The sequence below is a fragment of the Hermetia illucens genome, chromosome 5 (assembly GCF_905115235.1).
Source record: "Hermetia illucens chromosome 5, iHerIll2.2.curated.20191125, whole genome shotgun sequence".
Taxonomy (NCBI): Eukaryota; Metazoa; Arthropoda; class Insecta; order Diptera; family Stratiomyidae; genus Hermetia; species Hermetia illucens.
The window spans coordinates 65446189-65465063 of NC_051853.1; the positions used below are offsets into that span (position 1 = coordinate 65446189).

The 18875-nt window shown below is 39.4% G+C and overlaps 1 protein-coding gene and 1 non-coding gene across 2 annotated transcripts; both read left to right on the plus strand.

The window, feature by feature from the left end:
* Window positions 1–3296: 3296 nt before the first annotated feature.
* On the plus strand, window positions 3297–18161 carry LOC119658262. The gene is made up of 3 exons (XM_038065554.1): window positions 3297–3787; window positions 3855–3939; window positions 17657–18161. The coding sequence occupies exons 1-3, from the start codon at window positions 3746–3748 to the stop codon at window positions 17866–17868; spliced, it is 339 nt and encodes a 112-aa protein (XP_037921482.1). The 5' UTR covers window positions 3297–3745; the 3' UTR covers window positions 17869–18161.
* Window positions 17889–17961, plus strand: Trnam-cau. The gene has a single exon. It is a non-coding gene; the product is annotated as a tRNA-Met (tRNA).
* Window positions 18162–18875: the final 714 nt, after the last annotated feature.

Sequence of the window (18875 nt, forward strand, 5' to 3'; positions counted from 1 at the left end):
AAGAAGTCTAGGTTTGGAGGGGGGATGACATCAGATGCTGAATTGTCGAAAGTCTTCCAAGCATTTCTCAGAGATGTGGACGATTTGAAATGATGGAAGACGCTCATTAATTCATATAAAGTCAAGTTAGAAACTTCCTCTGGAAATAGACACTAGTGCCAAGGAATTACGAAATTACATTGAGAAACTTTTGGGGTAACAAAAAGAGATAAAGGAATGGAAACCATCTTCTTTAGTAAGTTTAGTTTTCATAAGTTGTTAAAAAGATAATAAAAACGAAGATTTTTCAAGAGATGGCACGGAACGACTTTCCACTACTTTCCAGTCCCCGGTTCATTGCTTGTCACACCTGGAAATTAAGTGTCCACAAACAGGCCGAGACAGGGCTCTCAACAGCTGCCGTGTCACCGTTTTGGCGAAAGATCTAGTAACTGTCAGCTGGATGCACAATATGCTTTAGCCGATGGCACAATGGACACCAGACGGGCTGTATGGGGAAACAATTGAACTTGTCTCCGACGCACTTGAGGACTGCTTCTATAAAAAACTGAACAATGCCTGTGAGTGAAACGTCTAAGCTAAATCACTTACTGACAGTGCTAACGCTTGGTATCCGTGCGCCAAACCAATTGCTGCGCGAAATGAAGCAGTTGAGTGATGACAAAGTCAGCCTCGACCTGCTAAAGTTATTGTGGTTGCATGGTTTCTTTGGACACGTTCGATTCGGTGTCTTTGGACACGTTGACCGCTACCGAGGATAAGATGACCACGCACCACTTGCAGTTGGCGAGGTGTCACGAGACATCAAACCAGGTGGCAGAGCTGCAGGAGACGGTGACAGCGCTAACAGCCACCAGTTCTAAATTGGCAGAGATGGTCGGTGCTTTGCGTTCGGGAAATAGTACTAAATCTCAGTCTAGATTCGCCTTCTGAAAAGCGCGATCGAGTTATAGGTCGGCAGGACCTCGACAAATGTCGAAGTATGCTGGTACCACCGACGGCTTGCTTGTTAAAACAGGCGTTGAAGTCTCAGTTAGCTCCTCATCCCAGGATCATGGATTAACACCGTAAATCTTAAATTTCTGGACAGCAATTTCCAGGTCCCTCATTGACTCCACAATCTCCATTAGGTTATCAGGAAGAATCTCCACCTGCACGCTGAACACTCTTTCCATTATTTTGCAGACATTGCCAACACACATATCCGCGCACTTCACCAAAAATACTACGACATCACTACCAAGCGTAGTCTCTCTGACCCAGTTAAGCCTGACGTTCAGCGCCACCTTAACATTACCAACCGAACCCTAAGGCTTACCTGCCTATGTTGAAGAACAATGACTCCTGTCTGAATGTGTGCTCCCCAGAGCCTATCCAGGCGTTTTAGACCACCAAGCAACAGCTGGTAAAAGCTACACTTCTGACATTCCCTCAGCAAAATCCACTCCCAACCATGAAACAAATCTGGAACTCCACTCAACAGAACTTTAGCACCTATGATCGTGAGATATCGGCCGCATATCTCACAATAAAGTACTTCATATATTCTCTTGAAAGTGAGCCGTTTACAGTGTTCACGGATCATAAACCACGTACCTTTGCTTTGAAATATAAGCCTGGCAAAGCGTCCCATCTCTAACCTTGGCAACTGAGCTTCATCAGTCAGTAAACTTCCGATATTCAACACGTGTTTGGAAAAGATAACTTAGTTGCCGGCGCTATGCTTTGTGAAGTGTTGTAGAGGTTAAGATCTCCGCCAACGTCGATTTCCCAGCGATCGCGGGGCGTAGAAGGACGACACAGTTTTCAGAGCCTGAAGACCAACTCCCTATACTCATTTAGGAGGTACATATTTTCGGCGTCTAGTATATACTGCGATAGCTCAGACAAGGAACCAATGTCAAATATTCCAGCTGATTTCCGCAAATTATTTATGGCCGTTCATGAGCAAGAAAATTATCTCTTGAGACAGTGAATCAAAAGCCAGTAGTGCAAAACTACAAAACATGTGGTGAATGAGGTAATTGTGGTTTCATGTATTACTTCACAAACATCCATAGGTTTATGCGGTGGCCGGAGGCGATACCTCTGAAAAACATTTCTTCACAATCTTGTGGCGGGTTCTTCTGTCGAGAGTGGAGTCAATCTCTCTTGGCATCATCAGCGAATGCAGTTCGAGTCCTCCCTTTCTTCGGAGTTAAGAAAACTCCACAGCTTTTAACGCCACCGGAGAATCACCTAATATCCGCCGTCCAATGGGGAGTTCGAAAGATAGGACAGGACACTGAAAGCCGCTACAATGGATTCTTCTAGGTCCGAAGTCTTGCCACTCGTGTGTCTTGGGCTACAAGGACGTAGTGCGGAAGGTGAAGCCACCACTACCTGCCAACCACACGAAAAACGTTACCGATGTGCCCAGTGATCTAAACTCCCTCACGGGCGTCCTAATTAGGAATGCCGCCATCTTATGAAAGCCCCTAAGGGAGTTATGAGTCTGGCTCCTCGCTGAAACCCCTTTGGTTTCAGCTAAGGCAGGAGTGCCGTAGCGAAGCGAGCAATTTGTGAAACGAACGCATCTAATTTTGGATGCTCTGGAAAGAGCCATGACTCCGGAATATTATGTTCATAATTAATTGATTCGGGGATAATTAATTCTTTTCTAATTATAACAAAATAAATTTATAATAAAGTTAAGATATTTGTAAGGGAGCATGTTTAAATAGCAGATTTATCGATGAAACCAGTCCTCCCGCGGTTGGAGCATGTTATACCCTCAATTTAGTTATTCACGTCTGCGGTTTCAACAGGTCCCTTTATCAATTTAAACAGATCAAAAATGGTAATTTTAAATGTATCTTCCTAAAACTTCACGAATAATAACCGAATCGAAAGTTGCGTCCCAGTTGGATTTATTGGTCTCAAATAGGTTTTTTTTCGGAAAACAAGTACATTGCATTGTTAGGAAAACATTTTAGCGAGCACAGGTTTGACTGAGTTGCATAATGCACTGATAAATGCGTTATGCTGATTAGTGCAATACAAATTTATTAAATTATGTTCTTCGTACGAAATCCAGTATAATGCCTCCAGAGATACTCAACTTTATTAGTATATCGAGTCAGAATTAACATTTTCGATGCATTTTAAGAGAGCCATATTTCCATAAGAATGCATGCACTATTGCAAGGCTATTAACCGTCATGAAGAGTCGATTCTTATTGTTCTAATAACTTCTGTTAATTGAAGATGTGCTGCGAACGCGTTTTAATCAGCGGCAGACAATTCCATTATCTCATTAGCAAAACAACAACAGATAATTCGGGCGAGCTCGAGATAGAGGCGCTCTTTAATCTCCATTCCTTCAATGTAGAGCGTATTTGAATGTTTTATAATTAGATACTTACTCAGAGTTCGCGAAGAAAAGTCGGCGGTGCATTTTTTCTGTTACGCTGTATTAACTATACCAAGTGCAACCTGTATTTGCATCCAAGACGTCATCGGAAATATAGATTAGTTGGCGATTCCGTCCGTTTTCGAGAGTGTTCATCAGTCGTACAGGTCGGGCTGTTTGTTTTCACTGTGCAAAGCCATTCAGAGAAAAAGTGTATCACTCAGTCGTGGCGCCAAATGCTCTCCCGGCCTTCCTCTAAAGTCCGGAACCAGAGTCCCGCGAAGCCCCGGTGCTCCACCCCGTATAATTGAATCAGCCAAAAGTTGTCGTGATCGACGCAGGCCATCAGACATTATGAGTAATTGGCCACTTTATTTGCGTCTGCCATATTGGAGGGTGAGGTTGCTCTTCGCTAAAAGTGTATCTTGTTTACTTGGACTGTGTTTTTTATCTACTACCGCAGAGCTCTTTATCAGACGACATGGATCAGTCGACTGCACGCACTATCGACCAGCTGTTTAGAGGCAATGATAAACTTGAAATCAGAGGTGAGTGTTTCAGCACTGGTTTTTGTGATCGACGCAGTGTGAATAGCCGATGGTTCTGATAGTTATCATGGTCCATTAATTACCAAAATATATTTCTAGTGGGTGAAATGACCTTCAATAATATAAGTTTTCCAGATTTCCGCTTGGGAAAAAAACAACTCTCAATTTGCAGGCAAAATGCATAGAGTCAATTGTGTAGAGGAATATTGTTACACAATACAATATTATATTAAACATACGTGCCAATGCATATGATGCAACGGAACAAATAGCTGCATGCATTGAAAACGAAAACGTTTTCTTGGGGTTATCGCTTTTCTCGGCGTTGAAATTCAGTTTGCATGAATGAAAGTGGAAGAAGATGAATTATAATAAATGATCGCTGCGAATTCATATTTACAGCTTCCACAAAAGGTGCTGCAGGTCGCCATGGTGTAGGCCAGTTGGGTTAATGTTTGTGATTCTCGGTTCTTGGAATCAGTGGTCCTGCTATGAATATCACAATTGGTGGTGCCTTCAGGATGGAATTCACAATATCTGCTCTTGGAACGTGGGAGAGCCCACTTTAGTTTCACTTCTGAAAACGGTGCTCCAACCATTTAAAATTCCTTGAAAGATTCAGGGTCTAACTGAATTTGGTTTCAAATTATTCTGCAGAGTTTCGCATCCAAAAGAGCTACTAATCTACAGCTGTAAAATCAGTCCAAATCCCCACCAAAACAAACTTTCAACGGTTCGGAAATATTGCCAAAATTAGCCAATTGTTAGTTTACTGCTAAGTAGATGTACTTCATTTGACCTTCCTCCAAGTAGAACTTATAAGAATTGCAGTGTTCACAAAAGGTCTACACACTAGTCTCTCATTTCTTTGGTACACCAGAAGTTTTAATCATGACGATGTAGCAGGAACCCTGGGTCTATCTGCAAACAGGGGTTGGCCAAGGCGGCCGTATACATAAATATGATAGGTTTACAGAGGAAACTCCTGGCCCGGTGGTAGCTCTCATTCTATCCTTCCTTTCGTCTAGGTGATCTGTTTCGGAAATTTTAGTAATAGGTTATGTTGCGTTACGTAGGTTACGTTGAGAGAAAGACACAGACCTTTTATTAACAATGTTGTACCTTACCATAAAGTTGCCTATTCAACGGCTTCATGCCTATGGCGTTACGCGGCTTTTGTGAATCTGGAAGTGTATTCCAGAGGTAGAGGATACTCAGATTTTTTATTCAAACAGTTTATCATATAAAAGATACGCATTTAATAAGTACTTTGTGAAATTTTTATTAAAAAAAATTTGAAATTTCAGCCATTGGACCTCATCTACTGTGACCCTTCAAAAAAGTTCTCTTTGATGTGATTCATGTGAAATTAAAAACCGAAAATTTTTTGTTAGTAGATGCTTATAGCTCGTGCTTGAACGAAGGAAAACAATTAAAACCTGCATTTTGACGGAGTCGTGAACAATCCCCATTTTTTAATAATGTTCACCCTGTATGATCTTGAAATATTACTTAAAATAAAGGAAAAAATCTTTCATTCGAGCAGTAGAAATATTTTATAGAAGTGTACAAAATTTGAAGAAGATCGGTTCACAACTTTTTGAGAAATTGTATGTTTTTTATTTGCATAGAGTCGTCGATTCGAGCACATATAATAAAGAGGCTGCTGCAGCAGCAATATCCAGGCCATCCTTTTCCTCTTGCTTGTAATGAACTCCTGCTTCTTCAGTCCCAGCGGCAGCATTTTTAAGGTTTTGTGTAAAACAAAACCTTATTAAAATCGATTTTCTGTCTGTCTTTCAAGTACTTTCCTCCAAAACGGCTGAATCGATCCGAACGAAATTTGGTGGATAGGTGGGAAGTATGAAATCCCACGCATACAGCGAGTAATATAAATGCCAAATTTCATGAAAATCTGGTCATTAACGTCAAAGTTATAGCAGTTCATACTTCGCAATTTCGCGGCGACGTCATAATTAACGAGAATAATTGAGAATCCCGTGAAATCTTAGATTCGCATTTATGAAGAATCTACTTCTACCGAGTCCTTTTTAAAGTTTTGTGCAAAACACTTATGTGAAATTTAAGCCTCGAAAAATGCCACGTTCCAATATCTGCTCAAATAAACTTACTAATAGTATATTACCAACTTTTAGAAATTGACTAAAGAAACCCCTCAAGTTCATCCTAGGAGTACTAAAGCCAAACAAATAAGATGTTGACGTCATAATTAACGAGAATAATTGACATTCGAATGAAATATTGAAATTCCATTCATGAAGAAGCAAGTTCTCCCTAGCCCTTTTTTATCTGTTGTAGGTTAAATTCTTCGCATTTGCTAATAATATTAAACTCAGAGTGTGAAGCGTATGAGGTTGACTCTTATCAATACGAGGCTTTCCATCAAATTATTTATTTAAGTCGCTTTCCAAAAACTAGAGGGCAATGGAATTTTTAACTATGTGACACAGAGCAGACAATAATAATATTGTCAGAAAATTTGACGTCATGTGCAAAACCTTTCGAGTTATAGACTGTTGAATCTCCTTGACCGTCATTAAGAAGGCAAAAATTGTATATGGACAGCAGAACACAAAACCCAGGCTGCTACTCAAGAATGAGGGAATTTGTCGTAGGATGAAGTAAAAGGAGGTTCTAGAACAGACATTAGCTCCAGGCGAGTTGTTTTATGGAGCTGGAGTGGACTTTTCGATGTAATTTAGAAAAAAATCGATTCTCCATTTTATTTGTGGATCAAACTTCAATCGCGTTTTTTTTTTCTATTTTTTTTAAGTCCATAGTCAAAATTTCTCGCAAGCTTCTGGACCGATTTCGCTTAAACTCTGTACACTTATTTTACATACTAAATACTCGATTCAGAACGAAAGATTACAACTTATTTTTATAATTAAAGAAGGACATTTTTTGGCAAAAACACGAGTTTTCTGCTTGCACCTTTACCAAATAATAAATGTTAATTCCTTCGTTCAAAATCATGTACTAAAGAAATCTTTTTAGTTTTTTAATTTCGGATCAAGCAATCATGAGTTATCCTGATTATCGGGTGGACACTTTTTTTAGATGACTCGGTTCTCACCATTACCATTGGCTTAATTCTCGAAAGTTTTAATGAAAATTTCGCATAATATTCTGAAAATAATGCTCAATAAAGTACACAAGTTAAAAATAACATTAATAAATAAAATACTCTGAATTTTTTTTTTTTAAAAATGGCTTGTATCTGAGACATATGTTACTCTAGAGGTTTTGGTTCTTTCACAAGGATTTTCTGCTGTCACTATTGAAACAGATTCAAGTGCTGCAGCGCAGCCATTTTCTGCTGTCAACAAAATGAAACATATCTCCACTTGCCGGACCAATTCCATAATCGGGTTTTTTGAAAACACCCCTGAGTACTATTCATCTTCCATAACTAACCCATCAGTGAAACTTTTTATGTCTGTATTCCCAAATCACTCAAGAACATTTGTCGACCATTCTTTCCTTTTTGTGATTACGACAGGGTATAACATATCTTCTTAACGACAAAGTTCGAAATCATGTGCCCAATATACATCAGAGCCACAGGATGTTTCCCAAAGGTTTCCAGTCAATGATATCATGCTTATATGCGACATCTGCTTCCCATGTCACCCCAAATGAATGGGGGAGATATAGGTCAGCTTCAAGTCCCGCGGACAACAGAGTTCCAGCCCTGACGAGAGGGGATGGAAATGCGGATGGGATTTCCCTCGGGCCCGGAGTTTTGTTGGGGGTTAGGAGTGGAACCTGCACAATTTTCTCTCCGGACAAAGTTTTGCTACATACTTTTCACCCGGACCCGGATTTTTTCTCTAAAGCCCTGCGTACTTCTTATCGTTTCAGTAAAACTTAGGGCACCGATGCTTTGGATATGTACTAGTTGTTCCTGACTATTAGCAAAGTTAAGAGTCGGCCACCAGACGATGCATGCATACATCAAAATGGGCTTTATCATGGATCTAGTGAACCCGATGTGATGACGGTCGCCAGGTTTTACCTATCGCAATCTGTAGGACATTTGATCCATGGGTGTGATGCTTCCACGTTAGCTTATTTTTTCTTTTAGTACATTGATCAATCGGCAGTTTTTTCTATTCTTATTAGAAGGTTTCCCTGATTTAGGAAGCAATATCTCCTTCGCTTCAAGGTAATTAAAATATAAACGTGTATTCCGAATTCGAGCTGAATTCGAATTGTTATTAAAAATCATTAATTTCTTTAAAAATTCACCAGGCGTTCAGCCCATACTGATTTTTGTTTTCCTTTTGGAATCGAAAAATCAATTTCCGGTGTCATGGCCAACAACATTCTTAAAACACCGTACATTCATTCCGTCAAAATAGAATGGTGGTTTACCCTTTTTGGCGTATTAAGTAAACAGTTCTCTTCAAAGGTTTCCCGGTAGTAATAATTTCGGTTGTTTTCTTAACAGCTCCATGAGAGCTCGGGTGCTCAGTGCCAGCCCGATCTATAATACATTCTGCATTACGGAATCAATGATCCTATGCCTAAGAGTGGTATCCTTTAATACGCATCAAAGTCATCATGTTCGAGGAGACCACCGTCAATGGCTTGACCCCATTGAAGAAAGTGGGTTCATTATTCAAGCTGAGAATCAGCGACTTGGTCCGTACTGGGTATTCAGTGATCTAGATCCCATCGTGTTGGTGTTAGAATTTCTTCAATAAATATACTGGACGTTAACATTGTAACCTGCTACTACTCCCATGCCTTCATTCTTGAGATATTGGATACGTCTAATTAATGTTTTACTGGGAATGTCGCCCTCATCGTAAGGTAAAAAAGCAGAGTAACAAAAATTGGCATAGTAGTTATGGTAGACAATTACAGTTTCAACTGTGTTCGTTGTTGTATGCATATCGGTGTATTATTGATGAGTAAGTTTTAAATATTTTTCTCTACACTAGATAAAGTCTAGTCTTTTTGGAACGCCGTCCCCACGTACTTAATGAGGACTATCAGACCTAAGCTTTCAAGGGATTTATCTCAGTGGCTGTGGTTGCCAAGCTTCAACAAAGATTTGCTATTACAATGCAACTGGAATAGCCCTTTAAGCTTCAAAAGCCAAACGTTTCTTTGTAATTGATTGATTGTCAAGAAGAAAAAAATCTTAACTAACTGTTTCGTCCAGGGCAGGGTCCGTCATCAAGTGGACGCGGACTCAGGACTCCCAACATCCTAAACAACAAAATGATTGATTGTGATTGTTTATATTGTGGGAAGTTTGGCAATAACAACTCTGTGTACATGCGCTTTGGTTAGTATAGAGCGGAGCCGCTATAACAATCATAGTGATGTCCTGATTGTGATAAAAAATTCAGAATTATGTAGGCTTACTTTACTTACGTCTATGTATTACAGCAATTACTCAGGTGAAACTACCGAATAAAGTAAACTGAGGAATTTTTAGTGAATGCTCGAAGTACCAAATTCATGTCAAATAGCCCCAAGCGTTAGGGCACACAAATGTGGGGTTCAGGGTGAGCTCATTCTAGCTCCAAATTTCGTTTTAGATTGTCAGGGAAATGTGACAATTAGTTACGACATATAGTTGGCCTTCTCGTTCTGCTTATTTAATTATATTGTACTATCCCCTAACTCCACATCCTATTACTGCACCATTTCCTTTATTAGTATAGCATAAAAAAATTGTTATTTTGGTGTCTGCTTTGAAATTTTCTGCACTAAAATATTTGTTGTTATCCATTGAAACGTGGGTGGGAGACCCAAACTTTCCGAGAATGTCTTTTCTCGCCATGTTGGGTTTCGTTCAATTTTCACAGCACTTTGTTCTTGTTCTTTTTATTCGGGCTAAGAAAGAGGAGCATAATAAGTATTGGAATAGGAAATACGGATAGGCCCCTTCTCCTGATAGTCCACAATGGCATATTGATAAGTTTCAGACTCCAAATGAAGTATAGTTACTTCATCATGTATACTGGGACATAAAAAAACTGATTTGGTACAATATAATCACAACAAGTTCCCACACAGGGGACGGTACTAGAAAGTTTAATGGAAATTCTACTCTTATTAGCAAAAAAATTGAAGCTCCAATTTGTATTTTTCATTTAAATTTATTTACCTAAATATAAAATGGCCAGTACATTCCAAACTATAACAATACTAAGCGGTAAGAAATCTAGCAGAGTTGCAGAGTTCACTTGCTGTAATATTCGTGACAGTAATGGTTGGGTTTACTACTCATTGATGATTCCTCTGAGATGAAAAAAATAAAGAAAAAATCAAGAGAATTGTAATTCATCAAAGGACCCGCAGTTTTCATTACTGTCAAATTAAAATAAATTACAAACATCTAATCGGCAAAATAAAACAAAATAAATTACTTTTGGTAACATAAGTCACAAATCATGAAGTCAAATTTATCTAAAGTGAACCTGTGGAATAGGGAATATCAACACTCTAGAGCGAAACAAAAAGAATGTGGAATACTTCAGAGAATCAAATCAATCTTTCTGCGTTTAGAACTCGTCGAATAATGGAAATGTCTGCTCGGAATGAGAAGAAAGGTAGGATTATAATCGAACAGTCCTGTACTTTCGGAAGTAATAGCCACTCACCAACTTCCTTCTTACCAATGAATATACATATGAGATATAAAAGTCCAACAGCAAATCAAAAATTAATATTATATATTTCGCCAACAATAGGTCTTAAACTTTTCCTGAGGACCAGCTCCAAATTTACCGAAATTCCTGTAGGGAAAAATCATTTGCGGACACCAAAAAGTCACGTTGTACTTTGTGAGAAAACAAAAAGGGGGCAAATAAAAACACTGACTTAATAGATGTAATACACGGTTTAACACAGCGCATTCCTTTGTTAAGATGGAGAAAAAATTTGCAGAGTCTATCTTTTGCGACTAGTTTTAGGATATCAATTTTTTTCTTAGAATGTTTCAGTAAATCAATGTTTGGGCCACTTCTTGCCATTCGCTATTTTTATTGAAAGGGTATTTCTTAAATCCCCGTTCGCCTTGCTCATTGTGGTAAGTTATTATGCTTCCCTTCGCAATGCTCATTTCTTCCACCTGAATCTGCATCTGCTCTAGGCTATGTGCCTATCAATTAACAAATAGTTAAACTAGTTTTCATATCTAAGCCAGAAAAGATGACCGTTTAAATCTAGAGACTTCAAATTAAATTAGTTCAGCATCATTTTCGTTGAAATGATTGGTTTAACATCACATTCGTGAAAAGGCGTTAAGGTCGTAATCGTTAAACGAAAACCATTCATTGGTTTGCAACATGAAATCGAGTATGCAAGGAGAATATTGGTGAAGGTTGAGGAGGCTTTTGAGTGTACCACCATATCTAGTCATGTTGTTACGACGCCTACGCTCCCATTAGCGTACACTTTTAAAATCTTCATGCTGTTCCGCGATGACAACCACATCCGAATCATTTGCAAAATCGGTTATCGTCGCGTCTACGGGAATGACGGTAACCCCATTACACTTGGGACGGTCCAGAAATGAGCCCTATGATACTCCTGCACAACACCATAACATATACGCTCCATTAGATCAGTAAAGTCACTGAAGACACCAGCACATCGAGTTCCAAATTAGTTTCAATACCACTTCTATGCCGTTGATGATAGAATAAGCTTGGCGAAAATCGTATTATAATCCCGGTTAGCCATTCCTATATTCTATACTAGAAAAAGTCTTGTATAAATGCAGGTATAATGAGGGGTTTCTCGGGCTCTAATGCGAACGGCAAATCTCTATAAGTTCTTCCTTAGTTACAGCAGGTATGGTGAAGACTTTTTGCTGTCGACTTTATGCGATGGGGTGGTTCATATTAATACGAAGATGTGGGCAGGTCAGCTGTGGTATTCACCCCTTATTACCAACGGCTCAACATACGATATCCGGTCTAGGCCCTCCTTAGTAAGGAACTCCAGAAATTCCGGTTTTGTGTCGAGGTCCGCCAATTCGATATTCTTAAAAACTGTCTGGCGTGCTGGCCTCGGCCATTACTTCATTTGAGGCAGGGGCTGCCACGTCTTCTCCCTCTAGCATGGGTATTGCCCTAATAGACTTTCCGGGCTGGATCATCCGCACCCATACGGATTAAGTGAACCTCCTACCGCAACCTGTTGAGCCGAATTTTATCCACAATCAGAAGGTCGTGGTATCGCTTATAAATTTCAACATTATGTAGGCTACGGAAGCGTCCATTCTGTTGTAGGGGGGGCCAACAATTCTTTGGAGGATTCTTTTTTCCCGCTAAGAACCCAGGCCTCCTCGGAATACATGAGGATTGGAAAGATCATTGCCTTGTACAGTAAGAGCTTTGACTTTATGATGAGCGCTACAGTTTTTGTAAGCTGAAAAAGGCTCTGTTAGCAACCAACAACCTAAAGTTGAAGTCTCCTATCTTTATTGTTCTCGCTTGGCTAGCGCGATTTATTGCTGTTCTTTCTTTGGTTTTTGGCGATGACGTTGGCAGCGTGTACTTCGTCTTGCCTTCATTATTGTCCAGCTAAAATCTCGCGCCGCCTCGATCTGGATGAAGGCAGACTGTACATCTCGAGTTGTTCTTCCCATAATGTCAATATCGTTAACGTAGACCAGTAGTTGGGTGGGCTTGAAGAGGATGGTGTCTCTTCCATTAACATATGCATCGCGGATCACTTTTTCCAGGGCCAGGTTAGGCATTCCCTTGTCTTAGACCGTTGTTGATGTTGAATGGCCTCGAAAGTGATCCTGCTACTTTTATCTGACCTCGTCAGCCTTATCGATTTCGTTGGGATACCGAATTTTCTCTCTCAATCTAACCATTTCCAAGTAAAATATTTCGTACATAGTGTGTACTTGATTCTTCTGAGGCCAGGTCTTAGGCTGATATGTGCTCCCCTAAGTATTCTAGTCCAAAAGTGTCGAGGAGAGCAAGCACATATCGCAACTACGCTGGATTTTCATATTATATTTTTACATTTTTAGAAATCGAATAGTGTAACATGGATGAAGCCGAAGTGATTTTCTTTATGGATGACTGCTTTAGTTGGTTCGCGAAATAGTGTTATTTCAATATTTTAAGATTGTTTTTTGGTTGATTTTTTGCAAACTGAATGCCAGTATAATATTGAAGTTTTGATCGTCAGTTTTTTTTCTTATTCGTTTGTACAATAATTGTCGATAGCAATACATTGCAATTATGCAGTTTATTATATGGATTACATTTTAGTTCATAGGTTGGACCTATGGCGACAAAACCATTATTTGAATATCATTATTTTTCGTTCGTAATTCACTCATAGGCGGGTGAAGCGGTACGGCGAGGAACGCTTCAACTTGAAATTCATATGTACATATATACATTATGTAGCAAGGGCCGCATAGAGAAAATATTATTTCCTTTTTCCCATTGAAATTCATATTTCGGGCCCCCGAGAAAACTTCTGGCCCGGGAGGAATCCCTCTTCCCACTACTCTTCAGTTAGTTTTGTTTCACAAAAGTCTTACCTATTATACAAAAGTTTCAGAGAACCAACTTTTAAAAATAATTGACACAATCTACGAACTTTTCGAGCTTCTATAAATTGGCAAATTTTCTGATATATTTGTTTCCATCCCCGGAAAATCTTTTCATTAATAGAAACATCTTTTTGTTAATAGGAATGATTTAATAAATAATGCAGTTTCTTCCGGATTATAGATTTGATCAAATCCTTCTTTTTACAAGTAGGGTCGTAAACAGATTTGGTAATTCTTTCTTTGCAGTTAGACTTTCACCAGCAATTTTTATGTAGCGGGTGTTTTTAAAATGAGTAACCGAACTATGTATCACTTGGGTTAAATTCCCTATACATCTATTTGAAATAAGGATTTCTATCCTACTCATTGGCTTATGGGCAATAATAACGCCGTTTCCATTCTTGTTTGTCCGACCTTCCGTTGACTTTTGTTTTTCTTGGAAGGTGCTATTGCGGCACTGATACTCAAAGATTTAAAGAACTTTGCACTTTGAACCACTTAAGGACACAATTGTACATGTAACCAAACAAAAAAATAATTTTGAAATGTTCAATTGATAGTTTACCATAAACCATTTAGAATGAATTATTATCATACGGATGCGGTACTATAAATATAAATCGATTCATTAATGTAGTTGTTTATACAGATGTTTTGAAATGCTCTTTTCGGCCTTTGCACCTTTATTTCCGTTCAAGGTTATATCGTTTGGTGTTCCAATTTTATTGCACAGATATAGTCTAAATGTATAATAATATTGTAAGTGAAATATACCAAAAGGCCGAGAAGCATCTGTATGTTTCAAACAATTTAACGGATTGATGTTCGCTATTTAGAGTTGGTGTCTAATGTACAAAAACTGTTGCTCCTTGTTCGGGACTGTCCGTTGTTTGGGGGTTGGGAGAAACATGCATATTATAGTGACAGCTCACATGAAGAAGTGTCGGAAACTTGTAAAAAAAATATCATCTGCTGAGGCAATTTTTTGTAATGATGCAAAAAGTAGTAAAATATAATAGTAACCCTTCGAAATTTGCAGCAGAAAGTAATCGTAAAAATCTCTTCTTCAAACGAAACCAGCAACTTCTGCAAGAAATACAGCACATTTGACTATGACTAAAAAAGGAATAAAATTTAAATATTTTTCCTTATTTTCCTTAAAATTTTGCAATATTTCTCTCTGTCCGGATGACCCAAGTGCTTAGAGCGCTGGACATGTTGTGGCGGAAGGTTGTGGTTCAAATCTCGCTGGTGGCAGAGCGATTTGTAATCGTGATTAGTCGGATACCAGTCGACTCAGCTAAGCATCATATAGTCACAACGCCAGGACCACCAGTTGTTTTAAAACTTGAACGATTAGCTCGGGACAAGCTGAACAATGCGAAAAAGGAATTCAATATCATTATCCATCTAGGATTGACGCGTCCATCAAATAGTCCATGGGCTGCACCCTTGTATATGGTGCCTAAAAAGAATGACGAGTGGAGACCATGCGGAGATTATCGAGCACTCAAAGCCCGGACTTCTGCGGACAACGCTCTATGGTAAAATTTGATTGTTGAAAAGACAGTAGACTTGGTAAGGGCATGTGACCAGATCCCGGTAGCCGAAGAAAACATACCAAAGACTACCATTACAACGGTCGACGAAAGGCGGCGCAAACGTTCCAACAATTCATCGACGAGGCTTTGAGAGGTTTGGATTTCTGCTATGTCTACGTCGATGGCATATTAGTCGCTTCATTTTCAAGTGAAGAGCACGCCAGCCACTTAAGAACTCTGTTCTAAAGGTTGAAACAATATGGAGTTGTCGTGAATCCAAGCAAATGCGTGTTTGGTCGGAGCGAGGTCAGTTTCTTAGGATACTTTGTCTTAAAGAGCTGGGGACAAATCCCTTGGCAATCAAAGTCAAAGTGATCCAATTAAACTCGCAACCAACCAACGTGAAGCAGCTTGGAGCATTCTTGGGTATGTTAAATTTTTACAGAAAGGTTTATACCCAGGGCAGTACAGGCACCACTCAATGAAATTCACCAATCTACTAGAACAGCGAATCTACCGCAGCATTTGCAGCTTCCAAAACCGCATTGGAAAAGGCGGCGCTGCTTGCACATCCAAAATCTGACGCACTTTTGGCCATTTCCTGCAATGCATCTGACTTCGCGAATGGAGCAGTCCTCCAGTAGAGGATTAATTGTTGCTGGCTGGTTCTTGGCTTTCGTTTCAAGAAAGCCCGGACCAGCGGAACGTAAATACGGAGCGTAGGACCGAGAACAACTACCTATGTACCTAGCGATAAAACACTTTCGTCATATGGTTGAGGCAAGGGAGTTCATCATCTTTACGAACAAAAAGCCGCTAACCTTCAGCTTACTAAAAAAACGAATGTCCACCATGTCAATTTCGCCATCTAGATTATATTGCGTAGTTTACCATCGATATTCAGCATGTATCCGGTGGCGGCGTTGTCGTGAATGCATTATCGTGCATTAAGGAGTTCCAGTCAATTATCGATTACACAGGGCTTGCGTTTCAGTCTGCGGACGAAGAGCTCAAAATACTACAACAAGCAAACAGGGTTTCAATTAAAGCAACTCCAGGTTCTTGGGGTAAGCTGCAAGCTATAGTGTGATGTATCCGCTGGTCAGTTATCCATTCCGGAATACTGTTCTCAACAGTTTACACTATTTATCCCACTCAAGAACAAACGCCACCACAGAGTTATATTTGGCCATCTATCAAAACCGATTGCAGGAATTGGACGCGTGGTATGAATAATTGTCAGCCATGAAAGGTGACTCGTCATGTGACTACACTAGTCGGGACCTTTCCGCCACCATCATCTAGGTTCGAGCACGTCCAATATGGATCTTATTGTTGCAGCAGAAATGGTGTAAGCCTCCCAGGGGAATTTTTCTACTTAGACAGTCCAACCACGAACAGGTATGCATGTCTAATTTTGCCAACGATTTGAGTTAACATGACAGCAAAAGGATCGTCATATTCAAAGACCTAGCACCAACAAGCCATGTCTTCATCCGCAACGATGGTCCAAAGAAAATACTCGAACATCCGTACCAGGGCCCATATCGGGTGGTCAGTAGAACGGATAAGTTCTTTAAAGTTGAAGTTACCAGACGTATCATTACAGCATCCATCGATTGGTTCAATCCTGCTTGCACGATATTGAAGAGAACACGATCTCGAATCAGCAACAGAAAGCCTCCGTGGCAATGCCCACTCCCGAGAGAGACATCCGAAAAATCGTTCAAGTTGCCGTTCAACAACCTGAAGTGGCAAACTCAGCTAAATTTGTAATGTAATTTGCTTGCACTCAATCATCACGGTACTAATTACTTCCAGACATTTGTCTGCAATTAGAACTTTTAATTATTTTCCTTTTTCTACTGAAGTGATCTACTCCAAAAATTTAGCTAATTGTTAGAGGGTTAAGTAGAGCAGTCACTCGGTAGAAGACACAGTCTACTCACAGCTCTCACTTTCTGAACACCGCAATGAGAAGGCTTCCATTCAGCTTCTGCTATCAACCTAACCTGAAAATTCCCAAAGGCGGATTTCAGAATCGTTTTTTTTTTATTTCATAGATCGTTAACTTAGCTATCCCAGAATACCCGGCAGAATATAAAATTCGTGTTCTTTTAGATTTTATGAACGTGGAACCGAGCGCTTATCAGGTACAGATTCAGCCTCGAACACCCAGGATGTAGTCGCTCTACGTCATTACGTCCTTTCTACGAGTGCATTTGAACTTGTTGTAACTGTATTTTGTCAGGAATTAGGAGTGAAAAATGCCTTCATATCCTAAGGGCGACTTTTAAAACATTTTTTTTTTCAAACCTGCTTTTCCAACAATGACGTTTTTCGCATTTGTGTGCGCAAAAAGTAATAAACCAATAATTACGAAATTTGGGGATAAGATTCTTTCTTCTTCTTCTTTTGATCCGCATTGAGGTTCATGTTCTTAGAAAATAGGTTAGTAATGTAAAATAAAAACCTTTTTGGTTTCAGATAAAAATTGGAGTCGCTACACGTCCCGCAGTTGAAGTTCTCCATTTTTATTAATTTTTGCATGATATTGGCGCCATACACATATTTGTATTTCTATTATAGAAACTTTTCCTCTTTGCAGGTGATGGTGTCTCCCGTAATCGGCATCAATTCGAATTCAATCCTCTGCTGCCATTGGGACTCATAATGGTTGTGTGCACGGTTGTTTTCATTCTAATTGTGTTCCGTCGCTGGCCAGGTTTGATAGCGGGGATCATCGCTGGGTGTTTAACTTCGATATCAATTTATTTAATGTTATTAGCATTCCGCGAACAGCGTCTGGTGTACGAATAGAAGGTAATTCACGTCGCAGTGCCTCGGTAGCGCAGTAGGCAGCGCGTAAGTCTCATAATCTTAAGGTCGTGAGTTCGATCCTCACCCGGGGCATCTCTTTTTTTGTCTTTTTATAGTTAAATTTTTTATATAAGGAGTTTGTGATACGGGTCGACTTTATATTTTTAGAATAAGTCAGTTTTTAGAAAATATCGTGTGCCAAATGTCTCGAAACATTACGTGAATTTAATATATTTTTATAAACGTGCAATCAAACTAAAGTGTTCTTCCAATAAATAAGTATTTTGTGCATATATTGTTCTTATTCATTTGGCAAGTTATTCAGGGAATGAGGGAGCAAGACCATGGCACAATCCTTTTCGAACTGGGTTATACATAAAAGGAAAGAATTCATCCTAATTTTACTGCGAGTTTATTCAAATCTATAGTAAGATTTACGGTTGGAAAACAACAATTAAAATAGATAGTCCTTATATTTTTATTGTTACTATTAAGCTACTCTGAACCCTTAACATTAGAAGAAAAGGAAAATGTCCGTACGCAGAAAGACGGTCAGGGGCTATTTAAACCCTGACATATAATCCCGATATTTCGTACCAAATCTTCAGTCCCTTGATCATACGAATTATCGGGATTCTACTGTATTTATTGAAAGTTTTGACAAATGAACAATAACAAAATAAATAAAAATCTGCCGTGGCCGGTCCCAAGCGCGGTTATGAAAAGGGGAGGGATGGATAGCTTCAGTGTGAATGGCTGTAGGCCACGGCAGCGTCTCAGGAGATAGGTGAGGAAAGTATAGGAAACTTGCAGTCCTGCAGATTACTCACTGAGAAAGCTTTCAACACAACTGGCAATCAATAATAAAAATAAATAAATAAGAATAAAATGCAAATCCATCTATGAGAAGAAAGATAAATTTAAGGTCTGGTACGGAGGGGTCGTCTAACTTGGTGACTGGGTCGGGCTCCCGTATTTTTTTTTTTTGGTAAGGTAGGTGATCGCAT

Excerpts from the sequence above, each read along its gene's own strand:
- LOC119658262 (XM_038065554.1), top strand. The coding sequence starts at position 3,746 with ATGAGTAATTGGCCACTTTATTTGCGTCTGCCATATTGGAGG. Across the intron at positions 3,788-3,854 it reads TGCGTCTGCCATATTGGAGG|AGCTCTTTATCAGACGACAT; the intron begins GTGAGGTTGCTC and ends CTACTACCGCAG. Across the intron at positions 3,940-17,656 it reads TGATAAACTTGAAATCAGAG|GTGATGGTGTCTCCCGTAAT; the intron begins GTGAGTGTTTCA and ends TCCTCTTTGCAG.